Source organism: Dendrobium catenatum, unplaced genomic scaffold (genome assembly GCF_001605985.2).
Source record: "Dendrobium catenatum unplaced genomic scaffold, ASM160598v2 fragScaff_scaffold_976, whole genome shotgun sequence".
In the NCBI taxonomy this organism is placed as follows: domain Eukaryota; kingdom Viridiplantae; phylum Streptophyta; class Magnoliopsida; order Asparagales; family Orchidaceae; genus Dendrobium; species Dendrobium catenatum.
In genome coordinates this window covers 563274-589029 of record NW_021319438.1, presented here as the reverse complement: position 1 = coordinate 589029, position 25756 = coordinate 563274, and the positions used below count along the sequence as shown (strand labels likewise).

The following is a 25756-nucleotide window of genomic DNA, read 5'->3' as shown; positions in this document are numbered from 1 at the left end:
TCAACACATGACACAAATTTCCATTCATCAACATCCCCGCGCCAAGGTCCTCGATGACGCAAACCTTCTACACAACACTATTCCGAGCACCGCAGAAGAACACTAGAGCACATTCGTGCTCACAGTAGAAGCTGTAGGGAAAGTAAGGGCGTAAAGGGTTGGGTTTGAGTGACATCTGGGGAACTGGAGTTTGAAGTTAGAACGATAGCGAGATACCCCTTGCAAGAAGATGACAAATTTAAGATGTTCTCATATCTTAGATCAACGAGTGAAAGAGGAAAAGGCATGATTTCTATTGGGATGGTGAATTCATATTTGGGTAAAGTTGACAAGGGTTTAGTTTATGGTTGGATTGGGTTGACCTCATAAAATTTAAATTATTTCTTTTAGTTGTGCTATTATTTTTTCAGATTATTTTTAATTATTTATCCTGACGGAGCATAATTTCTGATTTTATCATGGCAACTTTTTTCCTTTTTTGAAACTAATAAATGCATAATACAAATGAAACATGCTTTTGTTTCAAGCAATAACATAAACAAAGTAAAACCAGAAAAATTAAAAACAGAAAAAAAAAAAGCAATACCAAAAAGTTCAGGCCTCTTAGCAAATCACATCAGAAAAAAGAAATTTTAAGAGACATAACACAGAAAACTGGCAATTAAAAAAAACAATCGAACAGATCAAGCACTTACTTGCACCATTTGTGATGTGCAAATATTAAAAGCAATGTAAGATGAATAACCAGCAGTGCACTTGCAAGTTCTTTTGAGATAAATATTTCTTCTGGAACAAATTTGAAATTAACAGACCTGAAAGAATGAAATAAATGAATATGAGGCAAGTAACATATAAAAACATCAAAATAAGCGTATAACTGTGATACCATTGAATTCAAGCTTGTTTACTTAAGATATATGTATGTAGTAGTAATATTCAAACAGCGTAAAAAGTCTTTCAAAAAAAGGGTTTTTTAACTACTTATTAAAAATGATCTTTAAAACCCCCAAAATAAAGCTTATTTTCCAAATAAGCATCAACAGAGAAAAAATTATGAACTTTCTAATGAAGGGTGCGCCTTCACTAGACTGCATGAATACAGATACGTTTTGAGCAAATGTCCTAAAGATAGAACAGTTGGGGGCAGAGGCACACGTGGATTATATTCTCTTTAAAAACCACATTAGTTCGTTGACCCAAAAGAACCTTATTTAATTAAGATCATAAATATTATTTGCATAGATAGTCTAACAAACTACTAAATCCAGCAGATATGTACAAAAATCATAGAATTTCAATTTATATACTGTAGAAAATTGAATCCGACCAAAAAAAACAGTGGAGAGCCTTGCTGCGGTAGGTATCCTTTTACTTGTTCTTTAGCTAATATTCAGCTGCATGAATATTTCAAAACTGCATTGAGTTGAAAATAATTCTCTCCAACTTCACTAAATTCTTATAATGAAACATCAATTGAAAGTAAAGGGGAAAACATGTAGATTTATCCCAAACACCCCATTCCATAAGACATAAGCATTCGAAAAGTCAATACTTCTAAAAGAAGCATCTTGAATTCTTGATAAATGGAAGAACCCTTATGGCATTAAAGAACAAATGGACTTAATAGCCTCTAATTTAAAAATCTCAAGATGTCTACAAATTTAAAGAGATATGACAACTAACTTTTGGATTTTCAAATATATTATTATTTGTTATTTCTACAGACATAGAGCCTTCTAAACGTAAGCTTGTAAATGTGGGCACTTGTACAACAAAAGTAGCTATGATCTTCTGGTGAAAAACTGACAATGAAGGTCTAGAAAATAGCATCGGAAACAAACTAACACAGTTTTAAAATGGCGCAAACAACATTGACTATAACAATCTGCATAGATGAGAGAGCTGAATGCTGAACAAATAATTCCTAATCAATACGTAAGAACAAAAAATATTGCACAAACATAAAGAGAATTTGACTTCAAATAAATTGCTAACATGAGAACTACTGTATGATTTGCACTTCCATACATGAAAGCATTGCGCCTTAAGAAACAGAATAGCAAGTTTCATACTAAAAATTTACCAGAAGTGGATGAAGACTCGACCAAGGTTGAAAGCTCTAGAAATGTACGCCTTCGGATATGACAATAGAAAAGGCAAGCCCAAGACAACCTGCAACACATGGCACCAAATTACTGTTCCTATAAAAACAATTTGGATCATAAAATGCTCGGTATCATCCCATACAAACCCAATTAAATGCCAATATAAGTATTCCATACCAAAAAAAATAAGTGTCAAAAGGCACTCAGATTAGAACATACAAAATGTCACTTGACCGTACCCAAAGCCTGATGAAGTGGAAAATTAAGAAAATCATAGAAAGTGATACAACCAACAACAACATCAAGACTTTATCCTACTATATAGGGTCAACTACATGAATCCTTTTTTCTCCATTGTGTCATGTTAAGAGTCAAATTCTCATTTAAATCTAATAAAGAAATGTCATTTCTAATATTTTTCTAACCAAGTCTTTTTAGGTCTACCTCTACCTTTCTTAACATAAGCCAAATCTAATACATCTACTTTCCTAATCAGGTCATCAGAAGGCCGCCATTTAAAGTAAGTGACCAAAACATCTAAGGCAACTCTCTAATATTATCTTCTACTGGAGCTACTCCAACCTTTTCACGTATATGCTCATTTCTTATCTTGTCTCTAAGAGGAAATCCACTCATCCACCTGAGCATACTCATCTCAACAACACTTAAACTTAATATTATGCTTTTCTTTTAATGGCCAACATTCTGCACCATAAAGCATTGTCGGTCTCACCACCATCTTATAAATTTTTTTCTTAAGTTTGAGTGGGATTTATTATCACACAACAAGCCCGATGCATTCCTCCACTTCAACTAACCAACTTGAATTCTACTAATAATATCCACATCTACTTCACAATCACTCTAAACAATAGACCCAAGATAATAGAATGTAATACAACCAATGCAAAAAATAACAATAATTGCATTTTGGAAGAAGCATTCTTGCAAAAGGTATAATCAACAAAGTGCCAGACCATTTATCAAAATACGGTTGAGGAAATGACGACCACATATTTAGAGAAGCATGACAATAGCTTATATTCTGATAAAAGTATGAAATTCACGCAATCCATAAGTGCTGGTGGTTTCAAAGTCCAGTCTGGTGATATGTGTGATTGCAAAGTTGTCATTTCATCATTGTGGACAAGTAGACAATCCGTATGCCTCTTCAAGAGGTAGAAACCTCCATCAAATTTCAAGAAAATAAATGTGTATACTATAGAATAACTTCTTTAATTCCAATACAATTATTAGTAACCATATGTAGAAGTTATCGAGAGTAAACTAGAATTTTATTGTATAATAGAGCAGCAAGAGCCCTAATGAAATATACAGGAAATACTAACTATTTCTATTCTCTTCATGGTATCAAAGATGTACAAACAAATAAAGCATGAGCATGTTTTTTTTTGTTTCCTTATTCCAACATCCTCAAAAGTTCTCACCCTCCCTCTCTTCCACCTCCATGCTCCACCTTTCTCCTGCCTCCACCTCCTATTACTCCACCATAAGCACACGTGGCTCCACTACAATCAACCACCAACATTCAACTATTCAAGAGAGAAAATTTCTTCTTTTCTTTTTAAAGAAAATGTCTTCTGTATTAAAAGATATTGATCAATCAAATGGTCCTAATCAAACCTTAGTAGGCAAATACCAAATCATCAAACTCTATTCAAATTGAATGGAGAAAATTAGCTTATTTGGTCCCAAAAATTGAAAACCTTTCTCAAAGGAGAAGAAAAAGTTGGGACACCAAATTGACCACATGCAAAGCAAACACAATCTTGATTTTGATTCATGGGATGTAGAAGATTCCTAAATTATGTCATTGCTATGAAATTCAATGATACCAAAAGTCAACGGAACCTGTATGTTTCTAACCACTACCATGACTATCTAGGGCATTGTGATGCAATTCTATTTCGAAGTATGTGATGTTTGACTTCATCTATGAGTTTAATATATAAATTCATACCACCAAGCTAGATACTCTTTCAACTACCAAATTTTATAGCCAAATGAAAAAAGGGGCTTGCTCAAACTTGATTACTACTATTGGTCATATCAAAATGAGATGCTATGAACAATAAATGAGATTAGTATGGAGAGTACGTGGTAAGCTATAGTGTCTTAATAAATATACCCAACAACATAAAAACCCAAAATGTCTCTTCATCCCTTACTTATAAGGTTAAGACGGCTTACAAAAATGGTCATATCTAGAAAAAATATCTATACAAATAATACATGATCTGATAGTTATAAACTAACACCACTTATGGATTGGCTGGGTGAGGTACATGTGGGTCCCTCCCTGTCTCTAATGTGGCCCCCTCCTTTCAATGAGCGCCTTGTGCAAGGCTTTGAGGGCCAGTGTCCTGAATGAGTCTCCTGGATCTAGCTTACAGAGCGAGTTTGTGTGAGGAAGTCCTTAGGAACAAGAGGTGAGATCTTAGGAACAAACGTCAGGTCCCTGAAAGCATGGGGCGAGTCCCTTAAATGATGGTAGCTACAAGCCAAAGAGTCTGACAAGTGAAGTCATAGTCACAAGCTTTAAAGGTGTGCACTTTCTGTAGCTTGATCGAGGATGTCTACAGTAAATGAATAACCTAGGTTGCGGATAGCCACTGTGGGTGATTCAATTAAGGCAAGTGGTCCTCAGAGCAAGGTCAAATCTTAGCAACACTTTTGTAGGAGCTCACCAAGAATGATTGCATCATCAATATGTTCTCTCAAGATGAGTATGCACGCTACAAAATCTACAAGGGAGAGTAGCTACTTGACCATGGACTGACACTTGATATTACTTTGCGGGGTCATACTCCTTTTAGGCGACTGCCAACTTGACTATATAACCACCCTGATTGAGTTCCTTGATGGAAACCTACTAGATACATAGGCATGTATGAGTATACAATTAATTCCCCGATTCACTTGCTCCTTGGAAAAGATGAAAGATTTATTATTTTTACCAAACAATATAAAAGGAGAGCAAGTAAGAGTTACCACCTTGTTATTATTGTTGCCTCGAAAGTTGAACCCACTTTAGAGATTCTTCATTATGACATTAATTTGATGTCTTGTGTTATCTTCAACTATAAATAACAATAAGGTGCAACGATATAGCTACACGTCTTTCCTTTAGCCCTTGAGTTTATGCTACTAACTCACTTAAGATGGCTAATCCAGACCTTCAAGGCTTGCTAACAAAAGCAATAAGAAGTTGAAAAAAGTACTCCACAAGCGCAAGCAGATTGAGAGCAAGAAGAAGATGGTGGTTATTGAGGCAAGCTTTCCCATTAGCCCATAATTGAGCAAGCCAACGACATCTACAATGAGAAAGATTGAAAATATAATAGAGCAAGGCAGTAGAGACAGATGAAAGTTTGGAGAGGGCAATACTCACATCAAGCTTCGATGATGTGTCCCTTTCTGAAAGGCACAAAAGGCGAGTCTATGCTATGAAGGAAAGCGAAGCGCCTGCTACAACGAATGTGATCCTAGAGGCCACAACTCGTGAAGATAAGAGTTCTTTCGCAATTTCTTAGCAAGCCATATATGACGGTCGAGTGTCACCGACCTTGAGCAAGCCAAAAGTCCACTTACCTTGAGCGATTTCTTAGAACACCCACCAAGTGAGTTTTGAGGCGTCATCGTTGACTCGATTGGCGTCTGGCTTCATGCCAAAATAGTATATTTGCATGATAGGACTACTAGAGATTATGTTGAATCTCTTGGACAAAGAATTTCCTTTTTTCATATCCTCTTACCTCTATACCACTGGAACAACTCCACTGGCAGTGAGCATTGCAAGGCAATGAGCGCCACTAGGGGTGTAAGTGAGCCGAGTCGGCTCGAACCGACTCGATAACGAGCTCGCAAGCCGAGCTTATCGATCCACGAGTTCGAGGTTGACGTGGCTTGACTTAGGAGCTCACGAGCCGACTCGAATTACTATATGTATTTTTTTATTATTAACATTTTTATTACATTTGAAAGTTTAAAACAACAACTTCATAGCTAATTAAAAAACAGCCCAAATACTACACCTAATAAATGCTACAGCTTTAATTATTACTAAAGCAACGACATGTTCAAAAAAATTATATAAAATATGAAGGAAATGTTCCCAAAGTTGCAAGCATTAATTATCAAGAGATAAAAGCTGCAGGTTTTTTCTGTACAGGAGAAAAACCAAATAGAATGTTCTTCCCATCGATGAAAAAATGCAAGTCTTCTTCTTCTTCGGCTTCGGCTGTGATTGCGTCGGCGGTTAACCCATTTTTTTGCGGTGAGCTCGTGAGCTGGCTCGCGAGCTTGTCTTTAACGTATGAGCCTAGCTCGAGCTCGAGTTAGGCATGACTCAAACTCGGCTTGACTCGTTTACACCCTCAAGCACTCGTTTACACCCTCAAGCACCACTCACTACATAAGCTTAGTATATGACTAAGATTGATAAGGTCTTGGAGGGTCAACAAGCTAAGGAGCTAGGGCAAACTCAACCAAAGAACTTCCAATAACCCAATTACGATGACCATAATGACTCCAAACATCTTTCTCTTAAATGGTAACCTAGATGCAAAAGCCCCCACCTAAGGGATGCCTTTGTTTTTGGCACCCCGCCTACACCTAGAGCAAGTCAACCTAGGGGAGAAGATGCTCAACATCATCCAAAGCAAGCCCGAGGGAAGACCTGGGCCTCAAAGAGGGCGAGTGAAGCAAGTGACGAGGTCTCTATTACACGTGGAAGAGAAAGGAGTTGTGCCTCCCGAGCTATCATTAGATCCCTTGTATATTATAGTTTAAGGGGATGAGTACGCTCGCCTCATTATGTAAAAAAAAAGGTAATGTAAAAAATGTTCAAGTAATTATTTTTTTAAGTATATACGTACTCTTTTGAAAAGTTGTATGTTTTCTTTGTTAACTTTGCTTTATTGTTTTCTAGTTTTCTATGTATGGCGACTCATCATTTATTGTTTCCATTGATAGCGATTCAACACCTTAACATTTTTGGTTTGACTCTTCATCAGGCAAGTCAAGGAAAACTCTAAGTAAAGCGAGTCAATAATGACCATTGGTGATGTAGATCGAGAACAACTCTTTGATTTTGCAAGTCAATGCAACTTCTTACTCTTTTTATAAGGGCAATCCGTATAGCGTGAGTTATAGAAAAGATGATGAATATTTTCGTAATGATGAAGATATGGGAGAAATATGGAGTAGGGGTGTAAATGAGTCGAGTAGGGTATCTACCTAATCGAGCTAAGCTTGTTTAATTGTTACTGAACTCGAGCTCAACTCGTTAAAAAATTCATAGGCACAAGCTCGACTCGATTGCTCGATCTCGTTTAGAAAGATTAAGCTCGACTCGATTATTGAGCTCGATTTCTTAGTTTTAAATTAAAAAATCATTTTTTTTCTAAATATTTATATTTTAATATAGAATTAATTTAAAATTATTAAAATTTATTAGATAATGCTAATTTTATTTAATTGAGCGGCTCAACGAGTTTCTGAGCCGAGCTTGAGCTCGATTATAAGCTCGAGCTTGTGGTTAGATAAGCTCGTTAACGAGTCGAGCTCGAGCCGACTAGGCATACTTACTCCCCTAATATGAAGTATTACTGGTAAATGTGACTAGAGCATCGAAACCCAAGTTACTACTCCATAAATGCCCGCTAGCCTAGATAAGAGTGGCACTATCTTTGTGTTCTAAACTCAGTGCTTCCTCTCTCTTTGCTCTATTCTCGCTTTCACTTGAGCATGTGTTTCCTCCTGAGAAGGCGGCTTTGAGAAGGAACCACAAAGCGTTCATCGAGTCTGAGTATCATCAAGCCTCAAAGCCAACTGAGAGGTTCACCGACATGATGTTCTTCGGGTACTACTACAAGGATGCAAATCAAAATGTCTGAGTGCTCACTGAAGATAAGCATCTAAGCACTTTCCACGAGGACAAGATGTGCATCCCTTGTGATCATTTCAAGCTCAACCTATGACCCACTTTGTTGGGAGTTGTTCAAGATCATAAATTTCTATGGGTTCGTGACTACACATCATGCCAAACTCAATTACAAACCTGTTATACCATGTATTTGTTGTCAAAGCCTTCAAGGAAGGCAACATATGATTCTCCTCAGTTCGCATGAGGATGGGCAACCTGGAGAACAAGGTCAGGTACTAGAAATCAAAGTTAGTCTTCATTAAGTTTATGGGGGAATGGGCAGTGTTGATTCACCCAATGCCCTTCACTTCACGAAGGATGTGGTGTATGAGCTAAGTGAGTAGGAAGCTCGTGCATTTGACCATCTTAATAGAGGAGGGGGTCACTGTGGGTTAGTAACCACATGAACATGTTGTGCATGTATTATACCCTATACAGTAAATAGCACACATCTTATTTGAGCAAATTTTCTTTGAGTGTTCATCTCGCTTTGATGTTGGCTTTGGATGTTCTTTGCATGTGGCATGTCAAGTTGTACACACTCAAAGGACCCTAATGAGTTGGAGTTCCATGGCGATGATCCCTTAGCCGAGGAAGGAGAAAATAAGTATAGGAAGATAGGAAAAGACCCATGCATGAGTCCGAAAGAGAGACCTCCAAAGGATAAGGAGATCTCTCCTACTTGCCAACCAGTGGAGGTGGTGAAGAAATAGCTAGAAGGTGCTAAGGAGAAGCCTCATCTGAAGAAGAAGCTTGTGATCATTGCATATTAGTGAAGGTTGTGCCTATTCACGCTATTGGACCCTCAATATAGCCTCAAGAAGGACAAAGTCGGCTCACCATGGTAGAGGTAGAGCTATCTGAAGTCGCCCCTGCTCGCCCGGCTATTGTAGTTTCGCCCCCTTTTGTAAGCAAGGGAATAATTCTAGTTGAATACTCGACTTTTTTTTCAAGCCAAGAAGGTGCTAAAACCCAAGCCCAAGCCCAAGCCTGTGGAAGGTAAGGGCCAGCAAGTAATCTCCTCTCGGAGAACGAATTCGCCTCAAGTTGTGGCGAGGGACTGGTTAGATTTGAGAACAGGCCTAAGATCACGGACAACTCTAAGGAGAGGAGTAGACATTACACCCTTCAAGGAAGATGTTTGACATGTAGAAGGTGGACTTTTCGGCCCCCATAGATAAGGACTTGAAGGCAATTCCAAAGGACGAGCTTGCATTTGAGAAAGAGGTTGAGTCCTGTAGGAAATGTCAAAAATATAAAGTTTGTTCTCCGCGATGAATTTGCCATGAGGTAGGCAGTTGAGAAAGAGGTTGAGTCCTTGAAAGCTGAGTTGGTAAAGATGAAAGCGACTCACCAGGTGGAGCTGGAGAACGACGTCGCTTTGAAGGAGGCTAAGGAGTCGGCAAGGAAGCAGTTGGATGAAGAACTTGCCTCACAAGCAGTCAAATTCAGAGTGAAAAAAGAGAAGTGGGTTCCCTCCTTCCACACTCCATGGCACCATGAAATCCTTAGCAAGAGGTTCAGCTCGCGGATCGAGTATTGTTTAGATGAGCTGTCACCTCCAAAGAGCTGAACAGTTAGTTTGAGGACAAGGATCTTTTCTTCAAGTTGATGTCTGACACCTCGGGGAGAGTAATAAGGTGAATACAACCAATGACTGAGATTGCCTTGCTTTTTTTTTTGGCCTCCAGGGCATATATAACTCAATTTTTGAGAAATGAAATGAAAATACAATTTTTTGCTTGCTCTTCTTTTATATATATATATATATATATAGATTTTGCATTGTGACTACCATGCATTATATCTAGTGTGTGCTACAACCATCGAAGTCGATGAACGAGGAGTTTGCTCGAGGCTAGTGTGTACTAGACTGAGCAAACAAAAAGATGCAGACAACTAAAATGCGGCCAAGTCGGAGAAGTCTGAGTTTGGATCATTGGGTGTATATAGTGCAGTAAAAATCGAATCAAATAAACACAAAGCCAAACAATGTCTATGCAAAGGCTGAGCTAGAGTGCGACAAAAGCGATGTGAGCAAAAGCCATACTATATCAGGACCTCAATCGCAAGCATGATGGAAAGAAAATATCAGGATACAAAATTCTATCTAATGATCATGAGCATTTATGGCCCACAACTATATCATATGCAGCAATTCTTCATTCAATAATTCACCTGAAAACACTATGAATCACTAACCTATCTGCCAAAAAAATTGGCTTATGGATATTGAGAGCAATAGCAATATCATATATATCCAACTATAAAGCAAAAGAAAATTTCAAAAGAAAAATATCTAACTAGAAAGCAAAACAATTCATCGCAGAACGTGAAATTTATAAACATTAGATTGAAACAAAAGCTGAAAATCAGCTATCTAAAAACTGGATATTGTAAACAACATATAATATGCCAATGGCATTATAAGAGGTGTGATGTATTTCTTTTTAGCACACCACAAAAATGAATTTAAGAAAAGGATTTATAAAGCCACCTTACATAACTGTAATAATGATGATGTTGATTATGCATTATATGAAAGAGTTCAGCTAAAAGTTATGAAAGACACGAAGAGCTTTCAATGCAATACCAAGGAGTTTGGAAACATACCTGCACCAATGCAGCAGATAACAAGCAGGATAAAATACCCTTAACACTCAGAGCCTATACCACAGAAATTCAAACAACAGGAAGATGGAAATAAATATAAGATCATAAACCAAGAAGTTCCAAGATGCAAAATTGATGTACCTTCAACACAAGCAGAAGCAAGGGTGGGGCAAAAAGGAGAACATTCATTTTCACTGATACAGCTGCACTGTCGCAAGAATACAATTAAAGTAGTCTAAATAGCATTAACTAATTCCAATGTGCATGAAAACAAATCATGATCAATAGATAATTTTCAATGATGGAATAACATTCAAGAACATCATAATCACCTGAAGATTATTAAAGCGGAATGCCATTTTTGATAGAGAAGCAAAAGCATAGCAGCATGAAGCATAGTCATTGCAACACAGTCATTAAATAGGCGAAGCATAAATATTGAGTGAACTCTCTTTGACAGGCAAAGCAACACAAATGCCCACCAAGGAAGCTGCAATTTGCACCAAATGGATAACCAGTCAAGGGCAGGAGAACCCATATGAGACTAATAAAACGGTAAAAGATATGGTTAAGCATATAAGTAAAATAGATTTAAGGAAAGAAAAAGCACACACACTTCAACTGAGGTCATCTAATATGATATTAAACAGGACAAAATTGCATGATATCATTAGCATACCTTTGAGACTTTACGAACCCAAATTAATCTAAGTTTTACTGAAATTTTTTAACCTTGGTTAAAAATAGATACCTAACAGTTGAAAAAATAAACCATTGTCACCTGCCGTGGTTATAAAGGTTATTAAGTTAGGAAGGCTAAAGATATTAACAAAAAGGGGAAGAAAAGATAGAAATAAAGACATAAAGAATAAAAGTAAACGAAAATATCACGGAAAGGGCTGGAAATGTGTATTAGAGTTCACAAGTCTTTAAGTTTCTGGCGTCATTCCAATTAAGTACATAAAAGATACTTAAAATTATGCTATATATTTGATGCGGACATCAGTCAGAGATTTCGACACGTGTACCATCGACGGAGACGTAGATCGATGGCCACGATTCATAGTCTGTACTTTTGATATATTTTGTAATTTTTATTTATGTTATTTAGATTTCCGAGTTTACCCCTGAGGGTAGAGAGTCTCTTTTGTAGCCCCGTGGGCATTTGTGTCTTTTTCTATTTTCTTAGACTTGAGGACCATATATAAGAGTCTCCATGCTTTGTAATGATTATTATTGGATGAATGAAAATTTTGTTTTATGATCTCTTAGTGAGTTCTTGAGTGAAATCCCAAGATCTCTTAGTGAGTTCTTGAGGAAGGGATTTTTCTAGTTGGGTTCTCTCATCTCTCCATTATTCTCCTACCTCACCTCCCTTCTAGAGTTCCTCCCAAGCTCCACTGCCCCTTCCCTCTTTCCCCTCCCACGGTTTTCCCCACCTCAGCCCCATCCCACCGCCCCAACCCAGCCTCCCCAACCCCACCGCAACCCCACCCCTCCTCCCTGCCCTACCGCCGGCTGCAGCCAACCGCCAGCCAGCCGACTCCACTCCGCCACCCCCTTTGGCCATCCAGCCTTGCCGACGGCCCCCCTTGATCTCCTCTTTTGAATTTCAAAATTCCCTTAATTAACTCCCTTTCCTAAATGGTCTTCCTTTATTTTGGAAGTCAATTAAAGGGAATTAATCCAAATTTGAAATTCAAATCCCTTTCCCTCCCATATTACACCAAATTAGGAAGCTTTCTTAAATTAAATCAAATCTTGAATTTAAGTTCAGATTTGATCATAATTTATTTATTCACTAGTGGCCCCACCTAATTAATTCCAAACTCTCTCTCCTCCCCATATGGCTGGCCACTCCATTCTTTCTCTCTCCAATTGCCACCTAATCACCACTTAATACCTCATTAATGCCTCTCCCTCCCAAATTTTAATTTAAAATTTCAAAACCTGAATTTGAAATTAATTCTTTTTTCTTCTTTCTTATTAGGAATCTGAAATTAAAATTTAGATTTAGTCCTTCCACAAAATAGCCTCACCCTCTCCCCTCTCTCCCTCCCAAACCGTGACCCATCTTCTCCCACGCCTACGTCCCAAATCTTTCCCTCACCCCTCTACCGCCGGCTACACCTCCCCTTCCCTTAGCTCTTCATTCTCCCAATTCAATACTATCATGAATGGCGGATCCGGAAGTTGATCAAGGATTCGTAGAAGATATCAACGGGAGAACCGATATTCTACGCTCCCCTTTCTTTGACCCTTACTCAGGTTGGGATCTCACGACCGACGGCTACCTCAATCGGATCTAATATCAACTAGCACTATCAACTGAAGAGCACCTCCCATCCGGACGTTGTACCATCATAAGCAACCGACCACTTCCACCACCGCCGCCTCCTTCTCTACCACTACGGATAGTCTGCGCCATCTACCTTGGAGTGATTTCGTTTCTCGCGTGGTTCTTCTTCCTCAGTCAACCCTAGAAGTAGGAGAGCGACTTTAGACCTCGAGGTGAATCGATCATTTTGTTAACAGTTGGATTCTAGTTGACTAATCATTCCATTACTTTTGTTTAAGTTGTTACTTTAAGAACTTGCAAATTTAGTTGTAATTGATTGTCTCAATATCGTTTGCTTCTAAGAGCTTCCTTGAGTTCATTTTTGAGACGCCTTAAGATTAACTTTATCATTGCTCAACAACTTTTATTAATTTCATAAAACAATTCTCGGATTTACATCATCTTGGTATTAGAGCATGGCTAGCATGTGTCATATGTGCTAGAAGTCATCCTAGGAATTCATCTAGCCTTTTTCATGAATGTTTGCATGCTTACCATCGTATAGTTATTTTAATTCATTGATTTTGCTTGCTGCCCATTACATTCCTGCACTTTTTACATCATTTTAATTGAGTCTACTCCATTGCTTAAGTGTTGTCCACATCATAAAACCCCTTCTAAACCCTTAGGCCACTTAGCCAACAACTATAGTTTGCTGTCCCAACATAAATCAGCACCATTTAGTTGTGTTAGGAGCATTTTAAACTAGTGTTTAGGTGCTGCCTTTGTCCCCTTTACCCACCCTAGTGGCCCTAGTAACTTCCCATGGATTCGGAAAACATTCAAGCAACGCTGGACCTTATCGTGGGTCAACTTGGGACGGTTAACCAGCAAATTAGGAACACCCAAACTGATTTAGCAGACTTTAGACGCCAAATGAGCGAGCGACTTGATAACATTGAGCATCTAGGAAACCCTGCAATTTACACCCCGTCTAGACCACACTCCCCATATGGTGATGAGACTAGGACTGAATATGGAATGCATAGGGACCATTATCATCATAACATTAGACCGAACCAAGACCCTATAAGACGTGAACCCATTGGGAGAGATAACAATGCTCAACTGCTTATGAACATTCGAATAGACGCACCTACTTATGACGGTACCCTCGACCCGCAAATTTTCTTAGACTGGATAAAAGGGATGGATACTTATTTCAAATGGTACAGTATCTCAGAAGAACAAAAAGTTAGATTTGCGGAGATGAAGCTGGCGGGCCGAGCAAATCACTACTGGACAAACTTAGAGAACATGCGTGAAGCCCGAGGAGAGCATCCTATCACCGACTGGAGAACCATGAAACAGGAACTCAAGAGAAAATATCTACCCTCTTCCTACTACCCTAAACTCTTAGATAAGTGGAACAGGCTCACCCAAGGGAGTAAACCTGTCAAGGATTATATCTCTGCCTTTGATGATTACCTAATTCATTGTAGTGGTGAAGAAACCACTACCCCAGCCCAAATCCTTTCTATGTTTAGAGCTGGCTTAAGAGAGGACCTACGAAATGAGCTTTTTGCTAGAGGAATTGACACTTTGGAAGCAGCCTGTAGCTTAGTGCTTGACCATGAGGAGTCTAGGACCCATTCTCACTCTCGGCATCCTGACTCCCATTCAAACCCCTATAGAGCTTCTTCCAGTCAACCTCAAACCCGACCTGCGGGTCCTGTGGTTAACCGACCTAATGCAAGTCAACCTTAATCTCGTCCCGACCTTAAGGGAAAAACTCCTGAACGCGATACCTCCAAGGTAACCTCTAGGACTAAGTGTTATCGGTGTCATGGTTATGGGCACATTGCCTCTCAATGTTCTAGCCCATACAAAATTACTATAATTGAGGAAGTTGAAGAAGAAGAGGTCGAACCTGACATTGATTTAATCCATCACGTTGAGGACGAAGACGACTTCTTTTGTGATGTGACCCTGTGGATTTGCAAGTGGTGAGATGTGTTTTGTCCCAACCTACACCGAGTGACGACTGGCGTAGGACTGCTATTTTCCACACTTTTACTAAAATTGGAGACAAGAGTTGTAAAGTCATTATTGACAGCGGGAGCTGCATCAACGCTGTCTCATCTGCAATGATAACAACACTTCATCTGAAAACGACACCTCACCCCAAACCCTACAAGGTCGATTGGATAAAATCAACGACCATTGAGATAAAGGATCGAAGCCTAATTCCCATAGATTTTGCTAGATATCAGGACAAAATTTGGTGTGATGTTTTGACTATGGACGTAGGACATATTATTCTTGGTCGCCCGTGGTTATTTGATAATGACGTCCATATATATGGTAGGACCAACACCTGCGTGTTCGAGCACAATGGTAAAAAGATCAAGCTTGTGCCTTCTCAACCCAAACCCAACAAGATCGAAGTTAAGGCCACTCCCGTTAAACCTAGTAAAGACTTACACTTCTTGACTGCGAAAGAAGTGAACGTTGAGCTTAACCAAGGATCCCCCATGTATGCCCTAGTAGCTAGAGAAGTTGATGCTGATCAAGAGGAGCATGTCCCCGATGAAGTTAAACCTCTTCTTGAGGCCTTTGTTGATGTCTTCCCAAAAAATTTACCCAACCAGCTCCCACCCTTTAGAGACATCAAACACGTCATCGACTTAGTACCCAGAGCTTCCCTACCAAACCTCCATCATTACCGTATGAACCCCACGGAGCATGCTGAGCTGAAGAAGCAAGTAGATGAATTCCTGCAACATGGATTCATCAAAGAGAGCCTTAGCCCGTGTGATGTCCCTGCCCTTTTGACCCCCAATAAGAATGGCTCTTGGCAAATGTGTATTGACAGTCGTGCCATCAACAAAATTATGGTTAAGTATCATTTTTCGATCCCTCGCCTTGACGACATGTTAGATATGATGACAGGAGTCGTACTGTTTTCTAAAATTGACCTAAAAAGTGGTTATCACCAAATCAGAATTTGCCCTAGGAACAAGTGGAAAATGGCATTTAAAACTAAGGACGGGTTGTACGAATGGATGGTAATGTTGTTTGGTCTTAGTAACGCCCCTAGCACCTTCATGCGAGTTATGACTCAAGTCCTTCGACCTTTCCTAGGAAAATTTGTCATCATATACTTTGATGATATATTGATATATAGTAACTCGGTGGACCAACATTTGAATCATCTGAAACAAGTCTGTGAGATGTTGAGGAAAGAACAATTATATGCTAATCCTAAGAAATGTGTGTTCCTCACAGATAATGTTACTTTTCTTGGGTTCATAATATCATCTCAAGGAATTTCAGTTGACCTTGGAAAGGTTAGAGCAATCAATGAGTGGCCTGTACCAAAGATTTATTAGGAGTTTCAGCATAATAGTTGCCCGATAACTAACTGCTTGAAGAAAGAAGAATTTTCTTGGACGCTAGCCGCCACTAAGAGAAAAATGGTTGAAGCCCCTGTTATGCATCTCCCCGATTTTCTAAAGTTTTTGAAGTAACTTGTGACGCATCAGGTATTGGGATAGGAGTTCTAGCTCAAGAAGGACATCTTGTTGCCTATTTTAGTGAAAAGTTAAATGATATCAAGGAAAGGTACTCTATTTAAGATAAAGAATTTTATGCCATCATTCAGTCCCTGCGATATTGGAGACACTACCTGTTACCTCAAGAATTTATTATATTTTCATACCATGAGGCTTTACATTACATTAACTCACAAAAGAAACTCAATGCCCGTCACGGACGCTGGGTTGAATTCCTGCAAGAGTATACTTATACGATTAGACATAAAGCAGGAATTGAGAATAAGGCCGCTGATGCCCTGAGCCGTAGGATGATGGTTACTCGTGGAATGAGAATGAAAGTAATTGGTTTTGAACGAATTAAGGAGGATTACTTGGAGTGTCCTGATTTTCATGAAATGTATTCCCTACTGACAAGTGGCAACAATCGTATTATTAATGATTTCCTTTTGGAGGATGGATACTTATTTAAGTCTCAAAAACTTTGTATTCCTAACACCTCTCTTCGAGAATTCCTTGTGTGGGAACTACACGCTGGAGGCCTAGTCGGGCATTTTGGGCAAGCAAAGACCATTGCTGCAGTTGAACATAGATTTTTCTGGCCTAGTCTCAAGCGAGATGTTAGTAGATTGGTTAAACGATGTCATATCTGTCAATTGTGATGTTATCAAGAATTTCTGTACTTTTTATTTTATTTGAACAATAATATATTTTGTTTTCTATTTTATTTTCTTTTCTTTTTTAGCTATTCAATGATGTGAAAGCATCCAATGATCATGGTAGATTGTGCATAAGGCTTGGTAGACCTTTGGTTTGCTGGCTCGATTGGTCCTTGGCCACTGATGGTTCACGGGTTGGCTGTTTTGATGATGGTTCACGGGTTGGTTGTTTGGAGCATATGGCATTGAGCTCATTCTCTTAAGTTGTTGAGCTGAAGTTTGGTAGCTCATTAATATCCAAAAAGGTACCTCATTAAGAAGATTTACTTTTGGAGTAGCCTTGTCCCTTCCCCTTCCCCTTTTCTTCTTGTCTCTTGGAAAACTGTGACTTGCTCTTTATTGGTGGCTGAATTCAATGCATTAGAATTTATAATAGTGTGCTTTACCCCTTGGGAGTCCAACCGGCCTCTGTTTTTCCGTGCTGGGGTGTTTTTTCCTGTGGTTGTGTTGCTTTGATTTCTCGGCCTGCTTGCTTACCGTGATGTTGGCTCCTTGGTTCCGTGAAATGCTGGGTTGTTTTCCGAAATAGCATTTGGAAATCCTATAATGCTTGGGATGTTGTGAGCATTAATTAAGGTGGCTTTTGGCATTCCTTTACTATGCCTATAAATATGAGAAGATGATGAGAAAGAAATCAGTTGATATTTGGTGAGCATATTTGCTATTAACCTGCGGGTTTATTCGGAAATCCTGCGGGCTCTTTCCACCCTTCTTTTCTCATCCCCTACGGAAATCCTGCGAGCTCTTTCCACCCTTTCTTCTCGGGCTTCTAACCTCTTCGTCTCTCCGCAAGTGCCACTCCATCTGTATCCTTCTTCTCAACAGTGAAGCAACTTTAGGGTGTCGTGTCTTGGTTGATTTGGAAGCATTTGGACAGTCTTGCAGTGGTGGACCATCGGTTTGCTAGTCTTATGCACTTCTCTTACTTAATCTACTATTTGATGCATGTGAGGAACCCGCTCTGACAGTTGTCTGAGGATAGCGTCTTTTTATTTTTTTTATTTCTCCTAATATTTCTTGTTGTGTTTGTCAAGTCTTAGTTGTCTGCTTTTATTTTAATAAAGTTTGTTTTAAGTTCTATCCATTGCGTCAATTTCTTCTTGTGTGTCTACATCAAATTGGCTAAACAAAGAAAGCAAAACACCGGTCTCTACATGCCACTTCCCGTCCCTAACTGCCTGTGGCAAGACGTTAGCATGGATTTTGTTTTAGGTTTACCCAAAACCGTTATGAAGCACGACTCAGTTTGTGTATTAGTAGATTGTTTCTCTAAGATGACCCATTTCCTCCCATTTTCCAAAACGTTTGATGCATCTAGGATTGCCAAGTTGTACTTTGATGAAATTGTCAGACTTCATGGACTCCCTAAAACGATTTTGTCGGATCGAGATATGAAATTTACTAGCTATTTTTCGAAAACATTATGACTTAAGATGGGGACTAAATTGCAGTTCTCCACCGCCTTCCACCCGCAGACGGATGGTCAAACGAAAGTTGTCAATAGGAGCCTTGGGAACCTTCTTAGGACTTTGGTAGGCGAACACGTTAGAGATTGGGATTCTAAATTGCCTATTGACGAATTTGCTTAATTATAATAATTCAGTTAACCGGACCACATGTATGAGTCCAGCTGAGATTGTATACGGATACCAACCTAGGCAACCAATAGATTTAATTCCCATGAATCAAGCTTAGAGTGTCAGAGTCTGCATCTGCATTTGCATCTCATCTTCAGGAATTGCATAAAGAGATTAATAAATGAATTGCACAAAGTAATGATAAATATAAACTTAATGCTGATCTTAAACGGCGATTCAAGGAGTTTGATGTTGGAGACTATGTCATGATTCGGATTCGTCCGGAACAGTTCCCGCTAGGGACCGTTAAGAAATTACATGCTAAAAGCGCTGGGCCTTTTAAAATAACTTCCAAAATAAACAGTAATGCTTATGTATTAAACCTTCCAGAAGGTTTCAACATGAATCCCACGTTTAACATTGAGGAACTAGTAGCCTTTGATGGACCTGATTTTAACCCAGAAAATCCACTAAATATTGAGCCTTGTGAGATCATACCAAGTGAGATCCCGAGCCTACCTTAACTCCCTAAAATTCCCACATTACCTAATATGGAGAAGATAGAAACCATACTCAGTGATGAAATCATTTCCATCTGGGATGGCGGGCGCCAAAGATACCTAGTTCAATGGAAACGGAAGCCGGAGACAGAAAACACATGGATGGATCGCGAGGAGATATAGAGACTGGACCCTGATCTTCTAGAGCTGTACGAGAGTTCGCAGGACACCTACTCGACGGGGTCGAGCTTTCTCCCACCCGGGGAGAATGATGCGGATATCAGTCAGAGATTTCGACACGTGTACCAACGACGGAGACGTAGATCGATGGCCACGATTCATAGTCTGTACTTTTGATATATTTTGTAATTTTTATTTATGTTATTTCAATTTCCTAGTTTACCCCTGAGGGTAGTGAGTCTCTTTTGTAGCCCCGTGGGCATTTGTGTCTTTTTATATTTTCTTAGACTTGAGGCCCATATATAAGGGTCTCCATGCTTTGTATGATTATTATTGGATGAATGAAAATTTTGTTTTATGATCTCTTAGTGAGTTCTTGAGTGAAATCTCAAGATCTCTTAGTGAGTTCTTGAGGAAGGGATTTTTCTAGTTGGGTTCTCTCATCTCTCCATTATTCTCCTACCCCACCTCCCTTCTCAAGTTCCTCCCAAGCTCCACTGCCCCTTCCCTCTTTCCCCTCCCACAGTTTTCCCCACCTCAGCCCCATCCCGCCGCCCCAACCCAGCCCCCACCAGCCGCCCTACCTCCACCGCAACCCCACCCCTCCTCCCTGCCCTACCGCCGGTTGGAGCCAACCGCCAGCCAGCCGACTCCACCCCGCCACCCCCTTTGGCCATCCAACCTTGCCGACGGCCCCCCTTGATCTCCTCTTTTGAATTTCAAAATTCCCTTGATTAACTCCCTTTCCTAAATGGTATTCCTCTATTTTGGAAGTCAATTAAAGGGAATTAATCCAAATTTGAAATTCAAATCCCTTTCCCTCCCATATTACACCAAATTAGGAAGCTTTCTTAAATTAAAGCAAATATGAATTTAAGTTCAGATTTGATCATAATTTATTTATTCACTAGTGGCCCCACCTAATTAATTCCAAGCCCTCTCTCCTCCCCATATGGCCGGCAACTCCTCCGTTCTTTCTCTCTCCAATTGCCAATAATCACCACCTAATACCTCATTAATGCCTCTCCCTCCCAAATTTTAATTTCAAAACCTGAATTTGAAATTAATTCTTTTTTCTTCTTTCTTATTAGGAATCTGAAATTAAAATTCAGATTTAGTGCTTCCACAAAATAGCCTCACCCTCTCTCCTCTCTCCCTCCCAAACCGTGACCCCATCTCCTCCCAAGCCCACGGCCCAAATCTTTCCCTCACCCCTCTACCGCCGGCTACACCTCCCCTTCCCTTAGCTCTTCATTCTCCCAATTCAATACTATCATGAATGGCGGATCCGAAAATTGATCACGGATTCGTAGAGGATATCAACGGAAGAACCGATATTCTACGCTCCCCTTTCTTTGATCCTTACCCGGGTTGGGATCTCACAACCGACGGCTACCTCAATCGGATCTGATATCAACTAGCACTATCAATTGAAGAGCACCTCCCATCCGGACGTTGGACCATCATAACCAGCTGGCCACTTCCACCACCGCCGCCTCCTTCTCCACCACTATGGATCGTCTGCGCCGTCTACCTTGGAGTGATTTTGTTTCTCGTGTGGTTCTTCTTCCTCCGTCAACCCTAGAAGTAGAAGAGCTACTTTGGACCTCGAGGTGAATCGATCATTTTGTTAATCGTCGGATTCTAGTTGACCTCGAGGTGAATCGATCATTCCATTACTTTTGTTTAAGTTGTTATTTTAAGAACTTGCAAATTTAGTTGTAATTGATTGCCTCAACATCGTTTGCTTCTAAGAGCTTCCTTGAGTCTTCATTTTTGAGACGCCTTAAGATTAACTTTATCATTGTTCAATAGCTTTTATTAATTTCATAAAGCAATTCCTAGATTTACATCAATATTTCATGCCAATGTTGTGGTAATCACGTGGGTCACCAAAAAAAAACAGCACCAAACATGTTGGATAGACCAAGTAAGAAATTTTAAGACTGAATAGATGGAGGATGAGGAACAAAGCATGGTTTAAGTTATTGTCTAGGCTTGATTGTTGAACTTGAATGTATTAAATTAAACTTTGCTGAACCAATTCTTTATTTCCTAATAGATGCTCCCAAGCTCAATTGGCGAGGTTTGCTACTGATGAATCTTCTTTGTCTCTTTCGTCAATTGGTAGTGTTTGGCTTTATATTGGATGCAAACCTAATTAGATAAACCGCATTGTATTTTTTCTATTAGACCGGTCCAACCTAGACCAGCTATATTCTACAGGAGGAAGAACTCCTCTTCCGCCAGAACAGATCCCATCCCCTCTGTGTGGGGTCCAATAGGCGGCATTAAGTGGGATTTAATGAAGTTTAAGAGGGAAAATTCAAAAGAGGTGCTGTTTAGAGATTTCCATGATTGTATGCTCTAAGTAGGATGTTTCCTAGGGTTAGCGTATCAAATGTTTTGCTGATTTTATTTTTCTATGTTGTTTTTGGACTCTAGAGGTATCCAAAGATTTGGGAGAGTCAGATCCTCCTCTCCAATTGAGGATCCATTGTATCTTATTGTTTTCTTCCATCTGTTCTCAGTATAATCGTTTCTCGCTAGTGTTTCCACAAAAATTCTTCTTATTTCTGATTTTGAACCTTACTAAAATTCAAATTCAACCAAGTTAACTTTGATTTCTACAAGTGTATCCTATCAAATTAGTATCAGAGCGCATCGATTCTTGGAACCTATGGTCGGAAGAAAATTAGAAGTTTTGGAAGGGGAGATAGACCAACTGAAATCAGAATTTGGGAAAAAGATTTCGAATTTTAAAAATCAAATTTCATATGTCCATGAAAAGATGGATAGAAAGTTTACCGTGGTGGAAGAAATGCTGAGGAAATTGCTTGAGGCCCAACCCAAAATGTCATCATCAGAATTTTATATAGAATATTCAAATAGAAAATAATCATAATAATTTTTAAAATTATTAAACTTATAATTATTTGTATATTTATAATTATTCAAATAAAAATAATTATTTATGATTTTTAAAGTTCTAAAACTTCTCTCTAAATGTGAAATTAAATACTATTAAGAAAAATAAAAAATATAAAAAAATAGTATTATATGACTTTATAAATATAGTTTTATAATGTGAAATATATATATGTAATTTATAAATGTAAATTATACCTAAATATATAACATAAATTAGTAATTGTTTACATTAAATTTATATAATTATATATAAACTGAATTTTTATTAAATATAAATTGAAATCGAAGATTGGAGATATTTATATTTAATTTTAAAATTATGTAATATATTATACATGTATGAATTTTATTTAATTTTTAGTCTCAAAATTCTTAGAAGTATGAAATTTTTAAGATTAAATTGACATAATTATTATGTTAATTTTAATAATGTTTGATAATATTATTATTTATTACGTCATCCGATTCGACCCCGGTTCAACCGATCGAACCGTGAATCTCTCCTTCTTCCAGTTCGTTGACCGATCCGATTTTCACAACCTTGATAAATACTCATTCTCCATTGTTTCATATTGAGTGCCACTTTTGGTATTACTTCTATTTCCACACTTTCTACCGCACTTCTTTAATCCACATTACCTTGGGTCTAATATTTTTTCTTCATAATCCTTCAACGTCAATTTTATCTGACCACACTATTAGTGCATCTTCTAACCTCCAATAGGCGTGCGCAAACTACATGTGTTTTCACTAAGTTATCATCAATAACTAACATTTTCATAATCTCTTCTAATCCTCTTCAATATAACTTTACTAGTTTTGCCATGCATCCGATTTAAAGTTCTCATGCTCAACAAGTTCAAGAATCTATTAAACAAAACCTACATAACCAAAAATTATTAAATTTCAGACAATTTTGTTTGTAAGACCAAAATCTTACATATCCACAAATAAAACACCAAAGTGCATCAATTTACAATAATATCACCCAAATCTTGAAAAGCAAAACAAGAAAACTACCTTTCATTCTCAAAAATTTATTAAATTCCTAATTATTTGGTTATATCAAACTAAAATACATGGGTTTGCTAATTCTTTTTTTAATGCTTAGGTATTAGTTTATAAATATGAAAGATTTTGATGGCACGCGCACATGCTAACACATACCACATCAATACTCTGATATATCAGAAAGACGATCCCCAAATTTACAATGTAGAGAATGCCAAATAAAATCTGCAAGGACAAGAAAAGAACTTGTGGTAAAAATTTAGGAAGTAATAATCAATAATTTTATTCACAAAAACAAAAAAAAAAACAAAAACTGCATTGGGTTCTTGAAATCAAAGTTAGATCCAATGTATTGATAACTTGTAGTCATGCAAAACTAAAAAAATAAAGACGCATCATAAGAATTTTATCATGCTCTAAGAGAAGCTCTGCACAACTCTTTTGCATTATTATTTTCAATTAAGAAGCATGCATTCCAAAATATTCAAGATATAGCTCAGTCTGCTATCATGCAAAGCTACACTTGGTGCGACAGAAGGGACTCCCCTTTAAGTATACCACCATGCCTAGTTCATTATATTCTCTCCATGAGTAATGCAATTGCAAATTGTTTAAGTCTATTTTTATCATCTTATTTTCAATATGTGAAACACCATCTCTCTAAGATAAAATCATATTTATCAATCTATCCATCCAAGTTTTATCACATGTCAAACATAAAAATCTCTATCTTTAGCTATGTCTCTCAAGTTGTATAAGACATATTTATAGTAATTTGGCTAACAAAAACAATGCAAACCATGGAATCATAGTGCATTATGCAGAAAGTTTGTTTATTTCAAACTATATGGAGTATGGTCCATTGGTCATTGTATTCCAGAGCAAATAAAAAATTCTTAATTCAAAAGCTCCCCAAAATAGATTGCACAAGCAAAAAAAAAAGCAGAATAGAGCATCATAGATATCACCCAAAAAAATATGAAACAAACAAACAATTCAAATAACAATGAAAAGGAAGTATTAGTTGATCTTCGCTGAGGTGAAATTCAACAAGACTTTGGCCAAGAGGAGAATCAGAATCAACTCTAAAAGGAGCAGCTAACTATACAACAAACAGCAAAAAACATTATACAACAGAATTGTAATGTTACCTGTGCAGGAAGGACCTGACCACCAGTAAGAAACTTTATTGCAGAATACACATAAAGAAATCCAGCAGGATAAACCAAGGGTCCTGTATCTCCCTTCAGATTGCTGTAGTCCCTCTCTCCACCCAGGAATCCATCAACCTGTCCTTGACACCAATAGAAACACATCCAAAAATGAACAACTAACGTAATTATTTAAAAAACCCCTATCATCAAAGTTTTAAGAATCTTATAGCATTTCAATACCTGTGACATATAGGCATCCCAATCAATCTTAGTATCTGAAACAGAAAAAAGGAACCCGAAGTTCAGTAAGAACATGATAATTACCTAGCAAGTAAACCTACTTAACACATACTGAAAAGGCTTCATTGTCTTACATGGGACGAAGTAGATGATTAATGCGACTAAGATGACTTCGGCGACGAGTAAGGCGGATGTCAAGGCTGCTGATTTAGAGATCCAGTAGTCTTTACTATATTTAGCTGACGATTTAGTCCCAAAATACAAGCCTCTCGCCATATATCAATGCAGTGACGTTTCCTACTCCCAAAAGCCGAATTTTCGCAAAAGCTATAAGCGATCCAGAACTATATTCTCCTAATAATTTATATAACAAATCAAACAGATGATTTTCTCTATCAACAAAGAAATTGAGATGGTGACGACGAGAAGTCAACGACGTGACTACAAAACTCTGGAAGACGATATCGCCCGATCTCGCATGAGCATCCTAGATATATTCGCACTTCGGCTAGAGCGCCGATGACTCAATTACCCCGATCAATTTCTTGGATATTTGAGCGCGAGATGCTGCTCCGTTAACCTAAGGGGTGTTTGGTATGGGATTGGATTAACTTTAATGGGATTGAAATCATTGGATTAAATCCCGTAAATTCTTATTTAGTAAATTCTGATACTTATAAATTCTGAAAAGTGTATGATACGATCAATGTTAAATTCTATTAAATTTTGATAAGTTGTTTGGTGACAGATTATAGAATTTAAAATAGTTGAAGATTTAAAATAGAAAGAGTAATACTAAATTACATCAATATGTTGATTATAAATTTGAGATAAATCTATACCAAATAATAAACTCAACATAACATCATACAATAGAAACTAGTAAAATGAGAAATGGTACATGACACCATGAATAATTTTTTTTGGACACCGATTGACTACTAAGT

At 38.1% G+C, this 25756-nt stretch overlaps 1 protein-coding gene across 1 annotated transcript; it reads right to left on the bottom strand.

Moving 5' to 3' along the window:
* Positions 1–695: 695 nt before the first annotated feature.
* LOC110101639 (dol-P-Man:Man(5)GlcNAc(2)-PP-Dol alpha-1,3-mannosyltransferase) lies at positions 696–25422 on the bottom strand (the record flags this gene model as incomplete). Its single annotated transcript, XM_020829622.2, is given in 9 exon segments — positions 696–812; positions 2084–2172; positions 10666–10719; positions 10807–10873; positions 10998–11155; positions 23572–23640; positions 24567–24704; positions 24810–24844; positions 24944–25422. Coding segments are annotated over 9 exon segments (869 nt in total), but the record flags the coding sequence as incomplete, so codon positions are not given.
* Between the last annotated feature and the right edge of the window lie 334 nt (positions 25423–25756).